Here is a 25430-nt window from a genome sequence, read left to right as displayed (position 1 = left end):
AGATCAGGGTTGGGTTATAAAAAAATATCAGAAACTTTGAACATCCCACGGAGCACCATTAAATCCATTATTTAAAAAATTTAAAGAATATGGCACCACAACAAACCTGCCAAGAGAGGGCCTCCCACCAAAACTCACGGACCAGGCATGGAGGGCACAATCAGAGAGGCAACAAAGAGACCAAAGATAACCCTGAAGGAGCTGCAAAGCTCCACAGCAGAGATTGAAGTATCTGTCCATAGGACCACTTTAAGCCGTACAATCCACAGAGCTGGGCTGTATGGAAGATTGGACAGAAAAAAGCCATTGCTTAAAAAAAAAAAGAAGCAAACATGTTTGGTGTTCACCAAAAGCCATGTGGGAGACTCCCCAAACATATGGAAGAAGGTACTCTGGTCAGATGAGACTAAAATTAAGCTTTTTGGCCATCAAGGAAAACGCTATGTCTGGCGCAAACCGAAAACCGCTCATCACCCCGAGAACACCATCCCGACAGTGAAGCATGGTGGTGGCAGCATCATGCTGTGGGGTTGTTTTTCATCGGCAGGGACTGGGAAACTGGTCAGAATTGAAGGAATGATGGATGGCGCTAAATACAGGGAAATTCTTGAGGGAAACCTGTTTCAATCTTCCAGAGATTTGAGACTGGGACGGAGGTTTATCTTCCAGCAGGACAATGACCCTAAGCATACTGCTAAAGCGACACTTGAGTGGTTTAAGGGGAAACATTGAAATGTATTGGAATGGCCTAGTCAAAGCCCAGACCTCAATCCAATTGAGAATCTGTGGTAAGACTTAAAGATGGTGAATAGTTATGCACGCTCAAGTTTTCTGTTTTTTTGTCTTATTTAATGTTTGTTTCACAAGAAAAAATATTTTGCATGTTCAAAGTGGTAGACTTGTTGTGTAAATCAAATGATACAAACCCCCCCAAAATTCCATTTTAATTCCAGGTTGTAAGGCAACAAAATAGGAAAAATGCCAAGGGGGGTGAATACTTTCGCAAGCCACTGTATTTAAGAACACATTCATTACAAGTAAGTACCCCTCAAGATACACTTTATTTTAACTAGCTCAATCCTGCGTAACGCCTAGTAATTACATTGTACTTATGTAGATATTACATTTACTCCGTGGTGTACTTGTAGGTTTATCCTCTCACTTGGGTGGCAAGGAGGTCCAGGTTGTCATAATGGATAACGTACACATTTATTATACATATTTTTATTTTATTTAATATATAACCTGGGATGACACCCATATGGTAGACCCCAGTCAGTGAGGTTGTCCCATACCTGATCTGTTATTGTAAGCTCAACCAAGTTAACCTAGATGGTACACCTTTTGGGGGCAAGTGCTAGCTACAACATTGACTGGAGATTTAGAAGAGTGCACATTCACGGGTAGATAATTAGAGCCTATTGAGCCTCCAACCTTTGTAATCTCGGACACCCAGTGCATCTGTCCACAAGAGATTACAATCTTGTGAGTTATTACTGAATCGGATGCAGCTGAGATTAAACAAAACACTAAATTGGTGAATTTAGTGGAAACTAAAAAGCATGGTAACAAGCGTTTGTTGTTAGCCCTCTGTAATTACAGACTGCAATTACCACCAGTTACATGTTATTATTACAGTGTAACTATGAGTTGTTACAATTAACTACAATACTTGTAATAAGGACTCCTTAAAATGAAGTGTTACTGAAGCTTGTTTTTGAGTGCAGTGCAGCTCACCAGTCCCAGACATTATATGATGCTTCTGTTCAGTTCAAACATTCAAAACAGTTCCAAATCATTGCATATAAAAACTGTGGACTAACCCTAACGCAGCAATGATGGAGTGGCGTGAGGAAGATAGAAGATCTACACTTGATCTAGGCCTCGACATGTGATACATGGTGGAAACAATCACAGGTGACCACCTGTCAAATATTGCACAAGTTTTGTGTTGGCAGGTATGACCATTTAGAGGTATCAATTTTGTTTTTTGCCACTGTCATAAAAGTCTCATGAAAAACATCAGATGAAGTCATGCACAAACCAATGTCTGCCAAGTATCTTAACAGCATAATCTATGGCTCTCTGAATAGCACTTAAGCAGAGGCCAGGCTGTCAACAAACAAATAGCGATTGCATCCCACTGGGCACACACTGGTTGAATCAACATTGTTTCCACATAATTTCAATGAAATCAAGTTGGACCAATGTGGAATAGACATAGAATTGACATCTGTGCCCAGTGTGATATGATCATGAAGAGAGGGAGTGCATCCACGCCAGTGTATTTCCCTCTAGGCAGGGAAAAGGCATAAGATCCTAATTGGGTAAGTCTACTTTACTAGCATTTTCATTGTTTCAACAAGTGGAAAGGGGATGGGGTTGGGGAATTTCTTTCTGGGAACGGTCCTCTGCCCCATGACAGTAGTCACGCCCCCTGGTCCCATGGCTGGGGTGAGCTACTGTGCTGGGCTCCCCTCTCTGTCCCCTGGCCTAGTGTGCTTCTGTTTGGCAGGGCCCGCTACCAAGGCCCGGCGGGACACCAGCAAACGTGGGCTTCTCTTGTCCAGCTCTCCTCTCAGAGAGGGGAATCCATGCTAAACTAAGGCGTAATTTCACCCTGCTCCTTGAAAATACCATAAATACACGTACAGCTGGGTCTGACAAAGTTTTCATTGTGGAAATAGTCTGAATTGGATTTTGAAACACACGTGGAATTATGAACACCAGTCTTTATAGACTATATTCTAGTTCATGTGCCTTATAGAAAGTTTACCAACATTTTCTTCCCCCCTCGTCTAAAGAACAGCATCTAGACTTTAGATATTAATTGTATGTCTATTGACTTTTACTTTCACAACCATGAATCCGATAGACAACACAGCTGTCATGTGAACAACTTCAGAGGGCACGCTTGACAAGTGGTTAGAGGATTACTTCTATAATGAACATTTCATGGTGTCAGACAGAGGCTGGAGGCATTGTAGTAAGTTATCTGGACAGACCTATCAGAAAGGAGCTGATGGAGGACTCAGGAAGTCAGCCTTTAGTTCCTCTCCATCCTATCAACACAGATCCAATCATGTGTTTCTGGGTGCAGACTTCTTTATAACATGATCATACCACAGAGATAATGCCACATCCACCGACTCTACAGTAGGCCATGAATTAACCCCCATATGTGATTTCGAATTCACCGTGATGTGCGTCACACTGGTCAAGGAATGTCAATTTTCCGGTCCTCCTTTTATTATTGTCATTTTCCTTTCTTCTTAATAAACATGTAATTTTGTGCCATGATTGATGGACTTTTTATGACTATTATTACTTTCCCCTGTTTCTACTGCAATGGCCGATGGCTAAACCAGGCGGCGTCCAACCCCCGCGGTGCCAATAAAGCTGACACGCTGACGGTAAAGGCCTCTCCTGCTGGGCTTCCTCTCTGTCCAGCTCCTCTCTGTTTCCTCCTGTGATTCCCATTATGCCATCACACAGCTCCCAGAGACCATTCACTTCTCCTATTCGCTTTCCTTCTCACAAAACCCACTGTTGCACACTATTCCAATCAATTAGAATAAAAGGCTTGTGGTTCAGGTATGAAAGAGGGTATTATTCAGTCTAGACTCTGGAAGGTATGTAATAGACATACCTGGGGCTACGTGGTCAGTTTATTTGCTTACCAGAAACAAAGGGGTACCCCTTTTTAGCCAAGGGAAATATGTTGTTACCACATCACCTTTTTTTTATGTGTTTCTGGTTTGTATGTTTTATACATCCCATGAAAGTATGTATCTGGAGCAGTTTAACTCACCCCATGATGTTGACCTCTGATATGAGGACAAAATAGGTAGACAGGAGGGTCACATAAGGAGAAAGGAGGGTCATGTGGTGTGAAAGTATCAGAAAGCAGACCTTTAGTTTGAGTTTGCATGGTAAACAGGAAGCAGCCGCAGCATCCCTGTGTGTGGGTGTAAGACAGCAGAATAATATATGTAGATATGTTCACACAGGTCATAGGGAGAAGAGAAGCCAACTGTTTCATTGCTTTGCTGGTATATAGTAATAACCTGCTATTATTATGTTATGAACTGAAATCTACTGAAGCAAGTAGAAACAAATTGCACCATGCCAAAGGGGGAGAAATGCAAAATGTGTAAGATTAATGGAAATTCCTAAAAGTGATTTAGAATTAAATCCTTGAGTCAGACAGGTTGTCACACCCTGGCTCTGGGACTCATTATGTTGAGCCAGGGTGTGTTCATTTCTATGTGTGTATTTCTATGTTGGTGTTCATTCTAGTTTGTTGTATTCCATGTTTGCCTGAGTGACTCCCAATCAGAGGCAACGAGTGTCAGCTGTTGGCTGGTTGTCTCTGATTGGGAGCCATATTTAAACTGTATGTTTTCCCTTTGTGGTTGTGGGTTTTTGTTCCGTGTTCGGTCATTGATACCGTGGACGTCACGAGTCGTGTTTTGTTTTGGTATTTTGACGCTTTAACTAATTAAAGTCATGTTTGTTCATCACGCTGCGCCTTGGTCTACTCCTTACCTCGACCTTGACACAGGTCTGATACTTGCATGACAGTCCATGATCCAATCTTTGACCCTGAAGTTCAATTCCAATCTAAAATGATTTTTCCACTTGGATAAATTGTACATCAACCTCCAAAGATTATTATTTTCAACGAGAATGCAGATGTTGAGCACTGGTATTTTACGACCCATACCTTTCAAGTCATTTTCTACTTTAATTTTGCTAAACCGAAAATAGCCTTTTAGAACCCACAAGCTACCAAGATACATCATTAACTGCTTTCGATTTATGCCATACATGAATATGTCTAATAGTGGTATAGTTTTATTTGGATTTCTGGTTGGAAGTGGAATGACTGACCATGATGTTCACTGTCATCTATGGAGGTTAATATAATATAAGAGAGTCTAGTCACTTGATCCTTTAGTTTTCTACCCAAAGGACTCTAATGCCTTCTTCATACCAGACAAACCTCTCAGATCACAAAGCACTGGGTACAATGAACCCTAAAATCAAACAATTCACATTTCGATACACTCTCTTTTGACTGGGGTTAAGTTTAAATAATGTTACCTCTGGGGCCCGATGGCAGAAAAAGAGACTTATAAGAGCCATGACTTTGAACAGGGAATGGGAATCTTCAAGGCTGTCTGCTGCTTTTACCTGAGTGGCATTGGATTGTAAATTATGACAGATGTATGTATGTGCATCACAGGCCACCATATGGCCTGATTTATGCTAAATGATGCACCAGTAGACTCAATTACGAGTCAGCCTTGGGTCACACACAATAAGTGACTTTCACATCATATAAATCTATCAAAACATAAATCATCATCACAGGATATTTGTTCAATGTCACCCACAAAGGTGTTCTCTTGTTACAGCAGAAAACGGTTCTCAAAAAGAATCCATGCGTTTATGTGCTTTCCTTTCAGTCCCATGATGCTCTGAAAGACCCCTTCAGTCCATAACAACTAGCCTAGCTATAGTTTCAACATTACTGCTATTGGTGTCTTGCTTGTGGCGCTTTGAAGGAAGTAAATGCAAATATATCAACCTCAAATGAAAGAGGATGACATGCACACAAAGGGAAAGGGTTTAAGCTCTGTCATTCATCACTCTCAGTGTCAATCACTCAAAATATATGCATAGATGATTAGTTCCTGGTCTCCTCCAAGGCCTATTTAAAGCTGAAGTGTAATAAGAGACAGTGAATGACATTTCTCACAGGTCTCCAATCACACCAATTGCTCAGCTGAACTCCATTTACTATGGGCATTCCATTGAACCTGGGTACTCTGCTGCTGATACTCCTCTTCTACACACAAGGTAAAGAAAGCAAATACCTAGACCGTATATGTACAGTGAGCTCCAAAAGTATTGGAACAGTGAGATATTTGTTGTTGTTGTGGCTCTGTACTCCAGTGCTTTGGATGATACAATGACTATGTGGTTAAAGTGCAGATTGTCAGCTTTAATTTGAGGGTATTTTCATCCATATCGGGTGAACCGTTTAGAAATTACAGCACTTTTTGTACATAGTCCCCCCCCATTTACATTTTAGTCATTTAGCAGACGCTCTTATCCAGAGCGACTTACAGTTAGTGAGTGCATACATTTTTTTATTGTAAATAAGAGTAGAATATGTTTCTAAACACTTCTACATTAATGTGGATGCTACCGTGATTACGGATAATCCTGACTGAATCGTGAATAATGATGAGTGAGAAAGTTACAGAGGCATAAACATATTCTATTTTTATTTACAATAAAAGTGACTCCAAAATGACACAATACATTATTTACAATTCATTTCTATTGGGCACAAAATAATCTGAAACACAACCAAAACAAACAGCAAATGCTTCCAACAAATGTTTACAGTCACAAGCTTGATGTAGTTCTTAAATATGGGACCAAATAAGTTTTACTACTTTAATACAGTGAATTTGTCCCAATACCTTTGCTCCCCTAAAATGGGGGGACTATGTACAAAAAGTGCTGTAATTTCTAAATGGTTCTAGATGGAAATACCCTCAAATTAAAGCTGACAGTCTGCACTTTAATCTCATAGTCATTTTATCATTTCAAATCCAATGTGCAGTACAGAGCCAAAATAACAAAAATGTGTCAGTCCCAATACTTTTGGTGCTCAATGTATGTATTGATTCAGGGTATTGTTGTACTTTTGCAGTCTACTACTACTAATCCAAACCTGTACTGTATCAGGTATTAAGCAAGAAGAAGGTATCAAGTAAGAAGAAAAATGCACAATGTCTGGTGTGTTAGATATTATGGGTTGAGAGTGGATCCTGATTGTTGATGTTGTCACAGTGCACGCAGGGCGTATCTATGGGGGCAAGGAGGCTGTGCCCCACAGCAGACCCTACATGGTGCTCCTGGAGAAGGCTGTCTCCAAAAACCGGAAGGCAGGAAGCTGTGGTGGTTTTCTAGTGAGAGAGGACTTTGTGATGACTGCCGCCCACTGCAATGGGGGGTCAGTAATGTCTGCTTATCTAGTGAGGGAAAACCAAGGGCAAATATATGTGGAGCCCGTTGGGCCCCATTATCTGCCCTATAAATGCTTTAACTGTTTCTCCTTAATACTCAGTACCTTATAGCTATATGCATAGAATTAGAATTCTGCCAGAGGAAGTGCAAAATTGATGCTGGTCAAACTGCAATTTCTATTGGAATGTTTTGTGAATCTCACCAACTAAATTTTAATAGGCTACCATTTCAATGTCTCTAGGTTTTTCACACCTGAATATCTTTACTGTTTTTAGCCTAGGGCTATCCTACCCTAACGTTGCATTTACACATTTTGACATAATGTATTTCTAACATCCACTTTGGAGCATTTAGACGTGAAACACAGCTTAGCCCAGGGCTAAGACCTCCAATAGCCAAAGGCTGGGATAAAAGGTGCAGTATGAAAAACCTACCAATAAATGTAATAATGCACCATTAAGATATATTGCAGACTATTTAACCCTTAAACAAAAAACACATGATTTCAATTGTGGAAAATAACATGATTTCACATGACAATTCACATATGAAATCATGTGAAACGTGTTTTTGGAACACTTTACGTGATCACGTTTTCACGTGTAGTTTCATGTTATCACATGTTACTTTACATGTTGTCACGTTATCACATTAACTTCCCGTAAGATCACGTGATCACATGAAAACGTGTTTTCTGAACACTTCACATGTGATCACGTGAAATTCATGTGGTTTTCCCGTAAGGGAAATGTCAGAGCACGTGTTGAACCAAGCGGAGAGCAAGGCTATACAGTAGATTTACATTACGTTTTCAATCAGCATCCGTGTTAGTCCACTAGTGTCAGCTGCAGATGTGTGTAAGACCACAGTATATTCCATAGCATTGTGTCTCTGCGTGTGTGTATGTTACAGATCCATTAAGGTCAAGCTGGGAGTCCACAACGTGCAGCAGGAACAAGGTCAGGAAATGCTTGTGAAACAGGCATTTCCACATCCAAATTATGATAAAGAATATAATAATGATATCATGCTACTCAAGGTAAAACTCCAAGCTAGGACCTAAAGCTGAGCATATTGTTTTTATTTTCACCTACACAAGTGAAATTGTGCATGCACATTGATGTCACTACAATGTCAAAGTATGAAATTGATTTGTAACAAACAGTTAACCACCATTAAATTAACCACCAGGCTTGCTGAGTAGACAATAGAACCAAGGATGGAAGTTGTAACATTAGACAACCCTGCTCTCTCTGCCTCCAAGCTGGAGGGGAATACGGTTTTCACTGACCGTGTGAGACCCATTGGCCTCCCGCAGACAGAAGATGAGGAGGTGCCCAAGGACTGTCTGGTGTCAGGCTGGGGACACACTATCAGGCGAGTAAATAAAGGCTGCCCTGTGCTACAGGACCTCAACGTGACACTGGATGAGAATCAACTTTGCTCTGACAACCATCAGGTCTGCTCATCAGGACTAAATGGACCTGCTCTGGTAAGTGGCGTCTGAAAGTATATAATATTACAGGGGAAATAACATGGGAGGAATTAAAGAAAATGATAGTTTCCCCTTGGTTTGAGAGCATGAATCATTCCAAGGAAAATGTGCCTTTTCATTTGCCTGGCTACCCAAACTCCTTACTTTGGCCAAACGCTATGCCACGCCCATGGACATTAGTTTGTTCTCCACAATTAGTCTGTATCTGAGTACCTCCCTGATGATTTCTAGAACGCAAACACATTCTAATCGTTCTGATTGGTCCTAGAAAACGATGGGTTGGGCCAAAACACACGTGGGTAAAGGGGTCTTTTGAAAATTCGGAATTGGCTGTGATTCTCTAATTCAGTGTTTCTTAATCCTGGTCCTGGGGAACCAAAAGGGTGCACATCTTAGTTTTTGCCCTAGCACTACACAGCTGATTCAAATGATCAACTCATCGTCATCTTTGATGATTTGAAACAGGTGTGTAGTGCTGAGGCAAAAACAAAAATGTGCACCCCTTTGGGTCCCCAGGACCAGGATTAAGAAACCAATCGCTGATTACTTTATTATGTACAACACCCCTCATTGACTTCAACTATGGCAGTCTCAGACTGAAGTATGTAGTGAACATAGAGCAGCGGAAGAATTCAGTTTTTCATTTGTTCAGTATTGTGGTCTATGTGTGTTATTTCCAGGGAGACTCTGGTGGTCCATTAGTCTGTAATGGTGTGGCCTATGGGGTGGTGTCTACCAAGACTAGAGACAACACCTACATCTACATGCGCATCCCTGACTACCTGGACTGGATCAATGACACCATGAAGAATTGATATGCCACTGACCAGAAACATTTTGTTAATTTGGCCACCCAGGTGCCTAGAACATGATTATGATACTGTGAAGAATCATAATGTGCTTATGATGCTTTCTGATTGATTTACCAGTGCTGGTTAATGTCTTTGCCCAGAGCCGCCTCTTGCTATACGGATACTTTTTTGTTATTTTTTTGTTTGTTATTTTTTATTCAGTGAGAGTTAGAAAAGTAGAATACACAAGTTGCCATTTCGAAATTTGGTAGTGCATCAGCTGTTTTCCACTTGTTATGTCAGTCACTGACAGTCACTCAATTAACCCATGCCAGCTAAAAAATGTATTGCTAGGTAAGGTAGTCTAGCCAGCTATCTAAACCTTGTAGAAGGCCGCATCATCACCAAATTACCGACCGGGCACGCAGGGCATGTGCCCAGGGGCCCTGACCTCCAGGGGCCCCCATTGATTTTGTTAATCACTCTCACACAGATATCCTATTTTTATATTTGTATTTATTAGGGATCCCCATTAGCTGCTGCCTTGGCAGCAGCTACTCTTCCTGGGGTCCAAACACATTAAGGCACTTACATCACACAAAACAAAATATAAAACAGTACATCATATAACATTATTACACCACTACATATCTACAATATAAAATGTATAATACCACCATACAACAATATTACAATGTACATGTGTGTAGAGTGCATGTGCTAGCGTTTGTGTGCGTCTGCGTGTCTGTACCTGTGTGTATGTCTCTTCACAGTACCTGCTGTTCCATAAGGTATATTTGTATCTTATTTTTTTAAATCTGATTCTGCAGCTTGCATCAGTTACCTGATGTGGAATAGAGTTCCATGTAGTCATGGCTCTATGAGGTACTGTGTGCCTCCCATAGTATGTTCTGGACTTGTGGATTGTGAAGAGACCTCTGGTGGCATGTCTTGTGGGGTATGCATGTGTGTCCGAGCTGTGTGCTAGTAGTTTAAACAAACAAGTCCCTCTTTGTGGCACCTGACCACACGACTGAACAGTAGTCCAGGTGCGACAAAACTAGGGCCTGTAGGACCTGCCTTGTTGATAGTGTTCTTAAGAAGGCAGAGCAGCGCTTTATTATGGATAGACTTCTCCCCATTTTAGCTACTGTTGTATCAACATGTTTTGACCATGACAGTTTACAATCCAGGGTTACTCCAAGCAGTTAAGTCACCTCAACTTGCTCAATTTCCACATTATTCATTACAATATTTAGTTGAGGTTTAGGGTTTAGTGAATGATTTGTCCCAAATACAATGCTTTTAGTTTTTGAAATATTTAGTACTAACTTATACCTTGCTACCCATTCTGAAACTAACTGCAGCTCTTTGTTAAGTGTTTTTATGAGACATAAATCATAAATGAGACATAAATCATGGAAAAATGTGTAGAATTGCAGGAAATTAGCTGTCAATGCCCCTACATGCAGTAACAATTGAAACCTCTGAATTTCCATCTGTCAAACAATGCTTTCAAGTCCTGTTCTGTGCTGCAGCAGTTTTAAATCTTACATTATTTATTGTGGGATTAAATTAGTAGAGTTGATGTTATTGGAGACATTTATTTTGTGAATATCTGAGCAAATGTGGTTTTATCAAGTTGTCCCTTCACCAGTAAGGCAACAATCATATTTCTAGTAGATGCTTCACTGCATTGAGCAGTAAATTGAAAAGAATGAGCAGTAAAATACATTGAACACACCAAAGATCTTTGAGACAAGACTGCCCCCTTGTGCACATCTGGATAACATACCGTCCATGTAAAATACATTAAAACGGTCTGGAATGTCTTTTGAGGGCATTAATTGCAATAAATGAAGGAAAGAATGTCTATCATCATGACTACTAATGATATTCCTAATATTGTGACAAACAAAAGAGATGAAAACGCCAGAAGAAAAGTCAAATATGAGATTCCCGAAAACCGGGTTAGGAGAACTTAAGCAGCAGGTTAGGATAATTAACGTACCAGGTTAGGATAATTAGAGAAAATGCTCTCCTAAACTGCTATGAAAAGTCACTTCCGGTCGTAGCTGTATCGAAGTGGCGTGTTTTTAGACAGTTCCATTGTTTAATGCCGATTGATAGCAAAACACCCCTCCCTACCTAACCTACATCATATTGAGCCATTATATTAGTCCTGGCATGCCAGTCTTCTTGATCTGTTGAATACTGGCGAATCATTGGGTTGATCAGACCACAGGTAGACAGGATACTCCTGAGTTTCAGGGTAGTTTCTGTCTGCACATGCAATGTATTTTTCACAGAACAAACAGCCCCCTGCTGAAACGAATTGTTTTATCCTTCAGCTGCAGTTTAATCCACAACTTCTCACGAGACTTTCCAGAAAATAATGATCTCATGTGGGTGTGTTCCAATAGCCAGCATGACTTCAACATATTTATTATTTGTAGCTCAATTGGTAGAGCATGGCGCTTGTAACGCCAGGGTAGTGGGTTCGATCCCCGGGACCACCCATACGTAAAAATGTATGCACACATGACTGTAAGTCGCTTTGGATAAAAGCGTCTGCTAAATGGCATATTATACTATATTAATTAGCAGGTGTGAGTGTCCCTTAGACGATATCATTTCATTTCTACCCTAGATAGTCCTTTCAATATCTCATAAATATATCTATCAAGTCACCTCTTTTTGAAAAGCTTGCAAATGAGAATAGAAGAATATGGATATGCCCATGTAATGTAGCCTATATCAAAACAAGCAACAGAGATTTGTAAAGGTTTTTTTATTTAGGAAAAATACAACCATGAAGATACAGAATGCTTTAAAAAAAATCAAATACAAAACCAATCTGATGCTATGACGAGAACAGTTGTGAAGTCACTCCATTTGTACCCTCATAAAAAGTAGGTTTGTTGAAAAGAGCTCATACGTAGTAGTTATGTTTTAGAACTGGCCCGCGTCACATTAATTCAGCGCTGTGTACTAAACTGTCGTGTGACAGTTCCTTATTCAAAATGTGCAGCTAATAAAATAAAAACAGTTCTCAGTAGAAACCAAAATAAATTAGAAGAGAACCTGCCATAGATAGGTCAGTGAAACAACAGATTAGAGATCCAGAAAACAATTGAGCAGGCCCTCTTCATTTACCGGAACCCACAGCGATCCTAACAAGCCCAGTGGACTAGAGAACGTTTGGAGAACATCTCTACCATCCCTCCCTCTGTCAGGTAGAACAGTGCAAACATGATGGTGGTGATGGAAGGTTTCAGACCTTTGTGTATATTTCCCTCATTCAGACTCATCACCGGGTGGCAAAGCAGTCACAATCAAATCAACCAAAATAAGTGCAAGCATTTTCGTACTTTGTTACAGAGCAGAGCTTTAAAACTACAAAAGCGTTACCATTCTCTATCCAAGTTACATTCCCTGTCTTTCAGGCTGTGCCTCTTCCGTGCACAGCCCAAAGTGAGGCAACAGCCTACAGCACATGAGCCTTGCTCTTTCGAGCTCCCCACAAAAACTGTAAATGAAAATGTCGTTCTCTGCGGTTTTCAATAACAAATAAGGAGGATCAGAAAGTAAAAAACAAAAACTTGGAACAGACCGGTGGTGGGTGGCTCGGAGTGCAAGCCAGCCCTCCCCGCACTTATCCAGGACTGCTCTTATCTACATGGTGGGTTTCAGAAGAAGATTTAAAAGTGTCGCGGAGCAGCAGGCGCTGGGCTAGGACCAGGCCAGGCCCGCCGTCATCGGGATGGGGCCGCCGGTTCGGGGTGAGGGGCCGTGCCCAGACGACAGACATCCGGACGCCACTGTCCTACCAGCCGCCCTCGTCACCTGCAGAGAAGTTGGAAAGACACACACAGGTTACCTTGATTCTGTGGATGGTAGGGGGCTCATCTCTCGAAAGGGGCCCTGCTGCTACTGAACGCTAATTCCTTTTGAAGATACTTAGATGTGGTAGCAAATTATGCTGGTGTGAATGACATTTTCTATGACAAATAATCTATCTGAAAGCAGGCCATCTGATTGAGAACTTTTTTGTTTCCATTCAGCAAGCGCAGTCAATCTCTGCTCGATGAAAGAAATCTTACGTTGGCCTATTCCATGGACAGAAAACTTTCAGAAAAAAAACTAAAGAGCAGACAGATAGGACAATCCTGCTACTACTCTATGCAAATTACGTCAACCAGAAAGGTGACTGGCTCCATTGTGTGTGTGTGTGTGTGTGCAGATCCTTGTACTGCAAGGCAAAGAAGCAAAGGAAAATACACCTCTACAAAAAAGCTGCTACAAGAGAAAAAGCTTATGACAAGAAAAGCAGGAAGTAGAGCGCTAATGCTATGACCCCTGTAGGACAGCTCGCGCCAAGACAGTTGCAGACCGAGGTCAGCCTACCTTGGCTTTCTGCAGTGCTAAACTGGGCCTTCAACATATTGTTTCTTCAGTTCAACATATTTCAACTACAGGAGGCAGCCTCACTGTGCACCACTGACAACAGCACCGCCTGTTCAGAGAAGAGAAAGCCCAGTGGTTAATGACGAGGTCCCAGGTTCTCCAACAAGGAGGGAAACACAAGTAAACTAAGAACCATCTGCAGACCCTCTCTTCCACTGATGCTCCCTAAAGGAATGGATGCTGAGCTGAAGTGGTATCCTGGGTCTTTCCTATACCGCATACCTTTAATGAGCACCAAATGACTCCCATTTTCCAATACTAACCTGGTAGGGCATCGGTTTGTAGGAAATGCCCAGTGTCCACCACTAGGTTCACTTGCATTACTCCTCGTAATTCTTGAAGATGAATTATGTACCACATACTGTGAAACACCAAAAGCGTAACTTGGGAGGGTGTATTTCTCAATATGGCTGGGAAACAATGGGAACAGGGAACCCATTTCTCCATTACACATGACTAAAGAAAGGCTTCATGCATTGAGAAAATGACTAATTTCACTGATCTTTTCATCCATCAGTTGGCCCAAGACCATAGGAGGCAAACCCGGTCTGAGAGGAGCCCAGGCCAAGAACCTGTCTCAGCTCTGGTGTCGCTTGGCCGATTCCAAATCTATGGTAGCTTGCAGGGATGTGGCTGTCCAGGCACCAGATTGGCTGCCTATCCTGACTCCCTACACTTGTGTAAGCTTATAAGAAGCCTCACCATAGCTATCGTAGCTGTCTCTGTACGAACCTCCTGAACGATCTCCGTATCCTCCTCCTTGCGCTCTGTTGACAGAAGAAATGTACATCAGTAAACAAGAATTGGACGAGCAGAAGCAAGTTGAGTAACATCAAATTCAAAACGGTCTTCCTAAAAGTGCTTGCCTACTGTCAAAATGGGCACATAGCTTCTTAAAATGCATTGTGATTAACCTATAGGATCTATACTCTTCACCTTTCCTTTGTCTTCCTAAATTCTATCAATTGCCTAACATGCAGTAGCTATGTATATGCAAATGTTCATTTATGTTGCTGACGTGGTATATCATCACTATTCACCTGTCTTTGTTGTAGTAGCCTCTTTCTGATCCGTATGAGCCTCCACTTCTGTTGTCGTAACGTCCACCACCATATCCCCGGTCTCCACCACCTGTAATATAACTTGTGGTTAACAGCTGCCTCAAGGTAGGCTAAAAGCAGCCATGCATTCATCTTATGGTTAAATTAGTTGATAAGAGAATAACGAACACCACTCTTCAGTTTGGACATGCTATCAGTAGCCCAACAGATGTTTCATTCAAACATCTACAGCTACTAGACAACGGCAGCAGTCACTGCAAAACAAAAAGACATGGGGACGTAGGAGTGGTTATTAAGGATGAGGGACCAGAGGGGAGGGTCAGAGCATGGGTTACACGCACTGACTACTTCTGGTTAGTTCTGCAAGTCACAGAATTCCAGGCTAGCTCAGGTGTGAGGAGGACATCTTTGTAGGGTTGGGACTGGGGTGTCAGTCATTCCAAGGCAAACGAGGGAGGGACACTCAAGGTCAGGATGCTGTAGGATAGAAAACAACAAACTTGCCTCGTGAGAAGCCACGCCCACCTCTTCCACCACCACCTCTGCCTCCACGGAAGTATCCTCCTCCACCTCCTCTGCCGCCTGAAGAGCCCCCTCGGAATCCGCCTCCGGACCTTCCACCGCCGCCACCGCCGCCAGATTTGCCGGCCTGGTCGACACGGATCTGTCTGCCATCAAGAGACTGACAGAGAAGGTTGGGGAAGATAAAATAAAGAATACACCATTAATATCGTCGTTGCACAGTCAAGACAGAGTTGTGTTCCAGGGCGGAGTTTAGGTTTAATTGTCACCTTGCCGTTCATGGCCAGCATAGCATCCTTGGCCTCATCTGGGTTCTCGAAGGTGACGAAACCGAAGCCCCTGGACCTCTGAGTTTCTCTGTCTTTAATTACAACAACTAGACAGAGAAAAAATGAAGTTAAAGACTATAGACACACAAGGCAACTTTGCAAGATGGGTATCATCCAAAGCATTTTCAAATAGTGGACCACTAGATACATTTTTTGAAAACAATTTACATTGCACCCAATATCCAACAGTTACAGTTGCTTACCTTCAGATATTTGCCCATATTTGGAGAATACATCTTCTAATGACTGTTCATTAGTGTCAAAGCTGAGGCCACCCACAAAAAGCTTCCCTTCGTCAGACATCCTTCCTTTTCACCACTGCAGAAGGAAAGAAATATGTTTATTATGGATGCAATGATTTAAATTGTTAGCAGCAGGGCCTTTGGCAGAAATTTGGATGGGCCAACGGGGGAGTATATATAATAATGTTTTTGTGGTTGTTGTTGCTCAATCTGATTAGGTTGGCCAGGCTCCCTAGGTCCACCCATGCCTACGCCCCTGGTTAGCAGGTTATTATTGGATGCAAACCTCTTCATGTTCTATTCTTGCAATGGTGCAAATGTAAAAACAATAATAATAAAAATAGTGCAAATACACACGCAATAACAAAAAAATGTAATTCTAACCGTTGATTTGGCATGATTCTGTTTTGTATTTGTACCCAAAGCCAAGTATGTTCTATTACCAAAATCAAGGTAGCCTAGCAAGAGTTTGATATAAACCAGTCAAGTGCCAGCAAGTGAAGCACAAATGCATATTGGGGGCTTAGCTCATAAAGGCCCAAGACCACCCTGCCCCCTCGGTAGCTAGCTTGTGCTGCCCTCCCGTCCACCCTTCCCCAATATACCGTACCTAGCTAGTTTACGGCACCTAGCCAATGAAATTAGCGTTTTCGCAACAACAAAAAGCGGTCATCGCTCCACAAGCAGATGAGTGGGTGCGATTCAGTTTACCGTTTTTATTCCAAATCAGTAAGCGAACTCGTGTATTTGCAAAATAAATCGACGTTTTCCCCGCCCCCACATGTCCTAGGCCTAGATGCAACTCCCTTTGTTCAACATTGTCCAACAACCACAACGGCGCCATTTATGAGTACTAATCGCCACCGACTTGCCAGCTATCACTGCGTCATTGCATCGACTAACGTTAGAGTACGCTCGCTCGCATAGCAAAATGTAGACATCGGCTTTATTTTGGCGAATGCAATATCATTGCACACCACAATATAATTGTCGATAAATTCGGACACAATAATGTACTATCGTGAGGATGTTATCGTAGGCTACCTGCTCGCTAGCTAAATCTTGAGCCACGGTCAGGCTCCTCCTCGGGTGATGTCAGACACTAATTTAGCGTGCCACTAGCTTAGTGGCTCCTGTCCCGAATTAAATAAAATACGTTCACCAACACGAACATGTATAAAATATTATTACAATCTCTTACCTCTGACAAAACACTGAGAATCTATTACGACCGACCTGCAGCAGATGGGAATGAATGAGATGCGGGGCCTCCCGGTATATGTATTGATGTCCCTTGCAGTTACGCCCATCTTATGAATATTCAGAAGATAAGACCCTCCACTGGCTCAAGGAAAATCATTAAAGATGTATTTTTTATCAAAGTAAATATTTATTAAATTGGAGGATCAACTACTCCAGTGAGTAGTCCTGAAACAGTCAATTCACCATCAGAAATATATTTTCGTATGCACTGTACTACAACTAAAAGTTGACATTACAGGAATGTCCTAATAAGAATATGCAACAGATACGAAACCAATTTGAAAAAAAATATATTTAATCCATTCATCAATTTCCAAGACTGTTCATTTGAGTACTTTACACAATAATGTCAACATAGTCGTGTATGCTGGTAATACAGGTACTGCATTGGCACACCAGAATGACAATCCGTTTGGTAAATGTCATGGAGATAGTATAGTGCATATCTGAATACCAGATTTGATGTCCAAGGCAGGTCTCGACTAAACAACAAGTCCAGTTCAGCAGCACATCTCTAATTCGGTCTTAAAGATTTCTCTCCTGGTGGCAATTTTCCAAGGAGCTGTTTGCCATTTCTAGGCAAACCATCCTGTGGTGAACCTGGAATAAAGTTAGAATTAGTCAGAGAAGAAATACAGTAAAATGACAGATGAGGACTCCTGTACTACATTCTGCACTTCTAGAATTGTAAACTCAAGTCAGTTGCACCATGTGGACTATATGCTACCGTTAATAGTTGACAGATCAGCAGCATGCATCCCAATTCTCACCAAGTGTGTACTTCTCCCCACATTTAAAAGCAATGGATTGGTGTAAGCATATTCTGTAGGGAGTTTCCACCACAAGGCCGTAGTCACTGGGATTGAAAAAAAAAAAAAAAAAAAGAACTCTGTCCTTCGACGAATGCAACTCTTCCAAACACGTCCAAAAGTTGACTTGTACCTTTGATGGACAAACAGACAATGTAGGTCGTATACAATTTCATCAGTGTTCATGTATCTGAGTGGGATCGTAGCCTTACAAGCCAATTTAAAACATGCACTGGTTGTATATTGTAAATACGAACCCTTCCTTGAGCGATACCTGATCTCAGACTGAAGGACAGGTAAAAGCAGGGTTCCACAACACTGCTTTCACCAATAGATTTGTCGGATCAGTGATTACGTAATTTTTAGGTGGAATGTAAACAGGGCCCATGACTTCAGCTCAAAGGCATTCAGTACACGTCAGAGGATACCCACCTCCAAGGAAGCACTGGAACGAACCAGTCAGCGTCGAAGTACCCAGGCCTCGTGTTAGAGCAGACTTTCACATACGACGCTTAGTTCAACCTGATCGAGTAACGAGAGAGTAATTAGTTGAGTACAGCTTTTGCGGGCAACAATATGACATGCATTTGCTTATCATTAGCAACATGAAGAACTAGATGTGCTGAACAGCATTACACTTTTAGCATTAGACAGTGTTATCCTATCAAAGTTGATTGAATGTTAGACATTTATACAACACAAATTACATAGTGATAAACCTCACAAGCAAAAGTAGAAAGGCGATATCTGTCTAGAATTTAAAGGTAGACTCAGCGATATGACGTAGATGCAGAAAGTGAACATCATAGTGGGTCAATTTCCGCAACTACTAAGAGCATTGAAGCACGAGGCTCAACTTCTCCGCTGTTATGGTGCCCTGGCTAAAACACTGAAGCAAACCCATGCACAGATACTGTGTGACCGAATGAAGTCTCTTTCATCCCAATATCTGCGCTTCTGCTTGTGGCAACGTAATTTTGCTGAGTCTACCTTTAAGATGAAGACAACTTTGCAATCACTGGGAGAACAGTACTTGCACAAAGAGATCAAAACTGGGAGGATCTTGTTTTACACTAGGGATACTTGAGCAATGAGGACTTATGGAATTTTCAAAAGCTCAATGGTCATTTTCAGAGTCTCTAGTAGTCCATGGTCTATGGGGGACAGGGTGAAAATTCTCCACAAAAAACAAAAACAGGATACGCTACTGGACGTACTCATGCAACTCGGGGTTCTGAAAAGTAACGGCTAGGGCCTGAGGAAGTGACAGCGGTAGTTGGGCAAAGTTGAAGGTAGATAAGATGGACATCAAAATGAGAACTTTGAGGGATGCGAACAGGAGAGCAAAAGTCTTTACCTCACATTACTGGCCTATTTCCACTTATGAACTAGCCAAGAGAGCAGCATTCGCCAGAGAGGATTGACGTGTCGGTAGGCACAACACTTCATTCTCCAAGGACTTTGTTGAGTTCCAAAACGATAGTAGAGCTCTTGGGCGCAATGAAGCATTATAAAATAACCAGTGCCAGCACCAGGATGACATTTCATTTCTATTCTGCTTTCAACACCCCCCCCCCCCCCCCCCCCCCACACACACACACAATGACTAGCTTCAGCATCATGGTAGATCTTTTAGCAGCCTCTGAGTATTAATTCAGAAAAAGTCCCAATATTCCCAAAGACCATTACACCCAGCCACCCTTCCAAAATGAGATCCCGCCTTTCAGAATACCCTTTCCAGCAGAGACTATGCTATAATTTCTCTCAAACCACTTACTACATCTCTCCCTACCAGACTCGCATTGCATAACATTCAGCTGGCTCAGTGTGAACAGGCTTAAATTCTTTGAAGGCACAAGAAATCAGAGCATTTTCAACGGATTGTTTAATAGGCTTCATGAAGCCAGGATATACAAAAAAAATAGAGGTGTTTGTACACAGAACAGAGAGCACATATCCTTGAAGTAACATTGAGTGATCGTGAATGTTCAGTCCATCGTCGAGCATATTATGCACGTTTGAGAAGAGCAAAGTACCTTAGGCCAACTGCAGAAGGCTGCAAACACCTAGTATGCCTTTCAATTAAATGAAGTTGGTTCGCCAGTCAAAGTCATTCACTCTTTGGATACTGAGTATTTACAAGTCTTTAGCAATATCAAGGTGGTCTGCTGGAAACCGGTGCTCCCACTTAGCATTCCTACCTTGTTACACTAAAGGAATGCATTACAGAACTGAAGGAGCACATCACAGCTTGTCAAGCTTCTAGTGTAAATTTCATAGATCGTTTTGTTAAAAAGACCAGAATTCACAACTCCAGTTAAAAATAAGCTTAAATGGAAACATGTCACTACTGATATTTGAGTCTTCCGATTGAGCAGGAACATGGTCAAGACTGAATTTGTCTTAGAAGCTATCAGGCTGTGTTGAACAGATTACGATTCAACGGTGGAAACAGGTTTCATTGCAAATAAAGCCATTAATGATCTAATTTGATTCTCCCAGTGTCCATTCTTCCTGCAACACCAGGAGGGCATACTGAACTTAAGGTACTAAGACCCTTAGTGAGCGTCAAGGCTTACAGTAATAAAACGCTACAGGATGACAGAGATCCTGTAGAACACTTTCAACACAATAAAAAAAAAAACTAAAGGTACTGCCAAGTTTGTTAAAGAAAACACTAGAACCAGATACCACAAACAGAAGGAAAAATTGTCTTCGAAGAGAGCATCTTTTAAAAAACAGCCAGCGAAGGGACGATCTTGCAATCAGGAAGTTTGTTTTTGTTTTTACTCGTGTGTAGCTGAGGACAAGAAGAAGCCACAAGTGTAAAGGCACTGCAGCATTCGGACATTTCTCACACAGTAGACTAGAACCTATTCATATTTTGTGCCACAGTTCTCATAAGGTTCTCATTGCAACAGTATAGCATCAGGGCAAGGGCCATTGGAAGTGAACTTATGCCTCTTCAAAAGAAAACTGACTCAGTGAAAAAAATCTAGAAATGTCTTTCTGCTTCTGGGTGGGTGGCAGAGAGCTGGATTTTTGAGCAGACGTGAGTATTTTAACATACTAATCCAAGAGGGCACAGGCTTTCGCATACTGAGCAACAAAGTCTTACAGGGCCATTCCTGGAGTCTATGCACTCATGTCCAGTCCGTACTAAACATTTCTAGTCCATACCTACAGTGAGATCATGGCAACTAGGCTACATCATTATACTTACCATAGCTGTCATAGCTGTCTCTGTAGGATCCCCCAGAGCGGCCACCGTAACCACCATCTCCTCCACTCCTAAAAAAAAGAGCACATATGAATGCTGGTTAACTGAAACCAAGGAAAATACATTGGGTCAAGTACATGATTATGCTAGAAATACAACCTCCGTAGCTCAAATCATATTAAAACCATCTGACTGATTACTTAATAGTCAGCACTTAGTTTAATGGTCTTGTTTTCTCTAAGTCTTACCTGCCCTCTCTGTAACCTCCGCTACCACCCCCAGAGGAGTATCCTCCTCCACCACCACTCCTGTAGCCACCACTGTAACTTCTGTCTCCTCCTCCATAGCTTCTGTCACCCCCATAGCTTCTCTCTCCTCCACCATAGCTTCTCTCTCCTCCACCATAGCTTCTGTCTCCTCCACCATAGCCGCCACCACCTTGGACAAAAAGAGGATTTCAGTCAAAGGCCCTTTAGTTTGGATCAAGGTAAACAAAAAAAGGAGGGGCGTGACTTAGAGCAAATGGAAACTAACCACTTTGCAATGCCAGCCCTTACCTCCTAAATAACCATGCCCACCTCTTCCTCTGCCTCCTCTGAAGCCACCAGAACCGCCCCTGAAGCCACCAGAACCCCCCCTGAAGCTGCCGCCACCACCACCACGGTCAGATCTTCCTCCCGACTTGCCTGCTTCATCCACACGGATCATTCTGCCATCGACAGACTGAAGAACAGGGGGGGTAATCAATTATAATATCAGTGATTTATATCAGTCAAAGATCTTCATGTGTCTGGGGAAAGAATCCCCTCACCTTGCCATTCATTGCAACCATTGCGTCTTTGGCATCTTCAGGGTTTTCAAAAGTCACAAAGCCGAAACCCCTGGACCGCCGCGTCTCTCGGTCTCTGACAACATCGACTGGAGAGAATAAAAACATCAACCACACACTCAAAATTTACACAATATGACCAAAGTCCACTTGAGGCGGCACAAGAAACTTTGCTTAACAGGGACCTGGAGAGGCAACATACCTTTAGCAATGTTTCCATACTTGGAAAACGCCTCTTCCAGTGAAGTTTCATCTGTGTCAAAACACAATCCTCCAACAAAAAGCTTCCCTTCGTCAGACATCTTGGATTATCTAAAGAGAGAAGAAAAAACATTGTCTGGCCTACAAACATTGTTTAGAAGACATTCACTGTTTGAAGAATGTGACCATGGAAATTCTTATTTCGTGTGAAAGACAACACATAATTTTACATATGGATGGCACCAGGAGAAGCGCTAGCCATGAAGCCATACAATTTAGGCGATATAAGGCAGCCATGTTTTACCCATACAATAAATTAGCTAACGTTATGCATTCTCTATAATTTAGCTGGCCAACTTAACTAGTTAGTTACCTGGGAATCTGTGGGAAATTCAACCATGGCGACTAACCAAGTACCCACCATAACCTTTTGGTGGGTACCTTTTGCTGACGTTATCTTGATAGACGCTAGCCAAAAAACAGGCAGCACACAAACAAAGGATAGTTAGCCAACTAGCTAAGCGTTAGCAGGCGAACGTTAAACCAGTCACATTAGCCATTTAAATACACACAGTAAACACGACCTGGCCCAGATTTGGCCTACCCTGCAACGTCAGCTAGATTATTAGCTGGTAAATAGCTAACGTTACCTAAACAGCGGCAGTAAAATAACATTTGTTGCCACGCCGACGTACAAAAAGATAGCTAGCTACTTTAGCTTTAACGTTAGCTACCTAACGTTAGCTAGTGAAACGTGCATTAGCGGACGGCCATTTTGTAGGTAACATCTAACGACGTTGTTAGCTAGTTAACGTTGGCTAGCTACTAGACCGAATTTGACTTTGAAATACAATCCAGTTGTAACCGTAAATAATGTGAAAAAACAAGTCAACATTGGTACTCGAAATAGAGTAACGTTGCATGCCGAGTAAAGTCACACAGGAGGACTGGGGCCTAGTAATAATCATGGCTAACACTAGCTAGCTCGTTAACGTTTGAATCTCTTAAATTCCTTCATCGACATGAACACGTTGGCTTGCTAAATTGCAAAGCTAACGTTGATTAGAAAGTAATGTCAAAGTCAGTTATTTTCTATAGGAAAGCAAAAGGCATTGTTGAAATGAACAATGAAATTTTGGTACATTTACCCGATAATTATTAGAATTCAGTGAATATATAGTTACCTCTGTATGGTTTGGCGTCGTCTGAGAAAGATGTCAAAATGGCTCCTGTATATGAGCATCTGCGCGAGTCATGAATAAATAGCAAAAGGGGCGTGCGCATCACTGAGGTAAAATAAGAACGGTGTGCATGCCTCGAGAAGTTTTTGCGCAGTCCAGCCGGTGGCGGTAAAGTATCATGTAGTGGACAGGTAGGCCAAATAAAATAAAATAAATGTGGGTAGGCTAGGTATACTGTATTTTCATGTGTGGTATTATGTCATGATATTTCGACTACACTTGGTGAAAGAGTTGGACTGACAGTTGCAGAGTCCGTGCAAAGATTATTATAACTAACCCAAGATAGGACATCTGCGTCGTTTCCAAATTCGCTGCACTGGTGTCTGTATTGGGATGTTCTCTGATAAACCAAAAGGCTAGATTAAGTATACAAACCAAAGACAAAGGCCCAAATAATAAAACACTGAGATAAACATGCCATTCAAAATTCCTATACACCAGACCTGTCTGATCAGATTTACAGTTTTGCAGCCCCTCTGATGTTGCTGTTCTTGCACTAGACAAGACAGAGGAGCGTATTGGTGCCGACCACAGTCAGGCTATAAATACCAGAGCTGCCGGGCCAACGTGAGTGCTGCTATCCTCTGCCTTACCTCCTACACACGCTCTGCCGCTTCCTGTTCTTTACCACAGTTTTCCACCCAGCGCTGACTGCCTCACCGCCTCCTCATATTCTCTCTCTTTAAGCAAAATGCCATCCTTTCCACCCAACTGGATGACAGTCTCTCTCTCTCTCTCTCTCTCTCTCTCGCTCTCTCTCTCTCTCTCTCTCTCTGTCTTTCTCTGGTTTACAATGTCCCATTATTCACTCAGGGCCTCAAACCATTACTAATAATTCAAATTATGTGAGAGAAGAGTAAGGAATCCGAAAAAAACGTTCACATTTAAACTTGTCTAGTATGTGTGTCTGTGCAACCTCAATTAATTGTGGCCAATGTAATGCAGATGAGGTCAACATAATGTTTAATTCTAGAAAAGCTGCACTAACATACAATCCGACAGAGGGGGGCGCTGTAAATGCATGTTTTGATGGCCGGATGGCACCTGCCTTCTCATAGTGCTGGCTGGACCAGTGCTTCCACAGAGGTTCATTGACTGCAGCAGATAGTGCTGTGTCCTGGCAGTGGGCTCTCTGTTAGATTTTGATTGCTATTCTGTGGATGCAGCATTGCAGAGGCAGTGTGAGCCTGGATGTGTTCAGGCTTGGCTGCCATGGCGTGTTGTTTATCTCACATGATTATCCCACACAACACAGCTGTCTGCGGTGGTTCTGAGCACCATCGCCAAGCCTAAAACTGACAAGCAGAGCAAAGCAATACCTCTGCTAAAATAGGATAGCAATGGACAATGGACTTTTGTGGCATCATGATATATAATTTCAAAGATTGCTTTGATATGCTGTGCAATCAGAAGTCACTGTACCTAACAAAAGTACTAGCCCCAACCACATAAATAGCACGCCTTTCACATTCACTTCCCTTTTAAAGCAGTATAACACTGACCACACCTCCCAGAAGAGAAGAATACATCTACCTATGTTGAAAACATTCAGAGAGACAGCTGAAATAGCAGCTCCTGACACAAACCATGGCCCTGTGCCTTTAAGAGGTCAAATAAGATCATTTACATTTACATCATTTAGCAGATCACATTGTTATTCTGCTTGTGGAGGTGGATGGATAGTGGTGGTGATGAGGGTGGGGCGATGTGTAGAAGTCGAAACGTGTCTCCGGAGGCCAATATGGATTAGGGAGAGAGAGAGAGAGGGGGGGAAGGAGAGAGAGAGAGAGAGAGAGAGAAATGAAGACAGCAAGAGAAAGAGAGGATAGTCTTTTGAGTGTGTCCTCTCTGATTTATTGCTCTGCTATGATGGAAATTGATCATTTCCCCAAAGATTCTCCCAAGTGGTGTTG

The 25430-nt window shown here is 42.0% G+C and overlaps 3 protein-coding genes across 14 annotated transcripts; 1 reads left to right on the top strand and 2 right to left on the bottom strand.

Annotated features, from left to right (window-relative positions):
* The first annotated feature begins 5748 nt into the window (after positions 1 to 5748).
* Positions 5749 to 11165, top strand: LOC311136890 (duodenase-1-like). Its single transcript, XM_084171204.1, has 5 exons — positions 5749 to 5865; positions 6871 to 7033; positions 7960 to 8086; positions 8312 to 8539; positions 9223 to 11165. The coding sequence occupies exons 1-5, from the start codon at positions 5808 to 5810 to the stop codon at positions 9355 to 9357; spliced, it is 711 nt and encodes a 236-aa protein (XP_084027330.1). The 5' UTR covers positions 5749 to 5807; the 3' UTR covers positions 9358 to 11165.
* Positions 11166 to 12108: 943 nt separating this feature from the next.
* On the bottom strand, positions 12109 to 17239 carry LOC311137312 (cold-inducible RNA-binding protein B-like). Of its 7 annotated transcripts, none has more exons than XM_084171748.1 (7): positions 17156 to 17239; positions 15916 to 16030; positions 15653 to 15759; positions 15387 to 15543; positions 14841 to 14931; positions 14533 to 14567; positions 12109 to 13179 (listed from the first exon to the last, which is right to left on the bottom strand). In XM_084171748.1, the coding sequence occupies exons 2-7, from the start codon at positions 16013 to 16015 to the stop codon at positions 13160 to 13162; spliced, it is 510 nt and encodes a 169-aa protein (XP_084027874.1). In that variant the 5' UTR covers positions 16016 to 16030; positions 17156 to 17239; the 3' UTR covers positions 12109 to 13159. The 7 variants fall into 7 exon arrangements, with proteins under 7 accessions (XP_084027874.1, XP_084027872.1, XP_084027873.1 ...); XM_084171746.1 differs by having other exon boundaries at positions 15366 to 15543; positions 17156 to 17236; XM_084171747.1 differs by lacking the exon at positions 17156 to 17239 and adding an exon at positions 16999 to 17063 and having other exon boundaries at positions 15366 to 15543.
* A 251-nt stretch (positions 17240 to 17490) lies between these two features.
* Positions 17491 to 23530, bottom strand: LOC311137311 (uncharacterized protein). Of its 6 annotated transcripts, XR_014613940.1 has the most exons (8): positions 23461 to 23526; positions 22278 to 22387; positions 22058 to 22164; positions 21825 to 21969; positions 21495 to 21684; positions 21250 to 21317; positions 18459 to 18548; positions 17491 to 17817 (listed from the first exon to the last, which is right to left on the bottom strand). XR_014613940.1 is itself a non-coding variant. In XM_084171742.1 (7 exons), exons 2-7 carry the CDS (start codon positions 22375 to 22377, stop codon positions 18544 to 18546), a joined length of 615 nt encoding a protein of 204 aa, XP_084027868.1. In that variant the 5' UTR covers positions 22378 to 22387; positions 23461 to 23526; the 3' UTR covers positions 17491 to 18543. The 6 variants fall into 6 exon arrangements, 5 of the variants coding, with proteins under 5 accessions (XP_084027868.1, XP_084027866.1, XP_084027867.1 ...); XM_084171742.1 differs by having other exon boundaries at positions 17491 to 18548; XM_084171740.1 differs by lacking the exons at positions 17491 to 17817; positions 18459 to 18548 and adding an exon at positions 19895 to 20826 and having other exon boundaries at positions 23461 to 23530.
* Between the last annotated feature and the right edge of the window lie 1900 nt (positions 23531 to 25430).

Source organism: Coregonus lavaretus, assembly GCF_964263955.1.
Source record: "Coregonus lavaretus genome assembly, chromosome: 11".
NCBI classification, from domain to species: Eukaryota; Metazoa; Chordata; class Actinopteri; order Salmoniformes; family Salmonidae; genus Coregonus; species Coregonus lavaretus.
The sequence above is the reverse complement of the archived record's forward strand: the minus strand, read 5'-3'. Positions and strand labels throughout refer to the sequence as shown.

Coding starts and splice junctions, on each gene's coding strand:
- LOC311137311 (XM_084171738.1), bottom strand. CDS start 22,377: ATGTCTGACGAAGGGAAGCTTTTTGTTGGAGGATTGTGTTTTGACACA. Junction 21,685..21,824: donor CAGAGGAGGCAGAGGAAGAG/GTGGGCATGGTT, acceptor TTTTTGTCCAAG/GTGGTGGCGGCTATGGTGGA. Junction 21,318..21,494: donor GGAGGTTACAGAGAGGGCAG/GTAAGACTTAGA, acceptor TCTTTTTTTTAG/GAGTGGAGGAGATGGTGGTT.
- LOC311137312 (XM_084171743.1), bottom strand. CDS start 16,015: ATGTCTGACGAAGGGAAGCTTTTTGTGGGTGGCCTCAGCTTTGACACT. Junction 15,544..15,652: donor TGCTGGCCATGAACGGCAAG/GTGACAATTAAA, acceptor CTTCTCTGTCAG/TCTCTTGATGGCAGACAGAT. Junction 13,850..14,502: donor AGACAGCTACGATAGCTATG/GTGAGGCTTCTT, acceptor TTCTCTGAACAG/GCGGTGCTGTTGTCAGTGGT.
- LOC311136890 (XM_084171204.1), top strand. CDS start 5,808: ATGGGCATTCCATTGAACCTGGGTACTCTGCTGCTGATACTCCTCTTC. Junction 8,087..8,311: donor ATGATATCATGCTACTCAAG/GTAAAACTCCAA, acceptor TCTGCCTCCAAG/CTGGAGGGGAATACGGTTTT. Junction 8,540..9,222: donor GACTAAATGGACCTGCTCTG/GTAAGTGGCGTC, acceptor TGTTATTTCCAG/GGAGACTCTGGTGGTCCATT.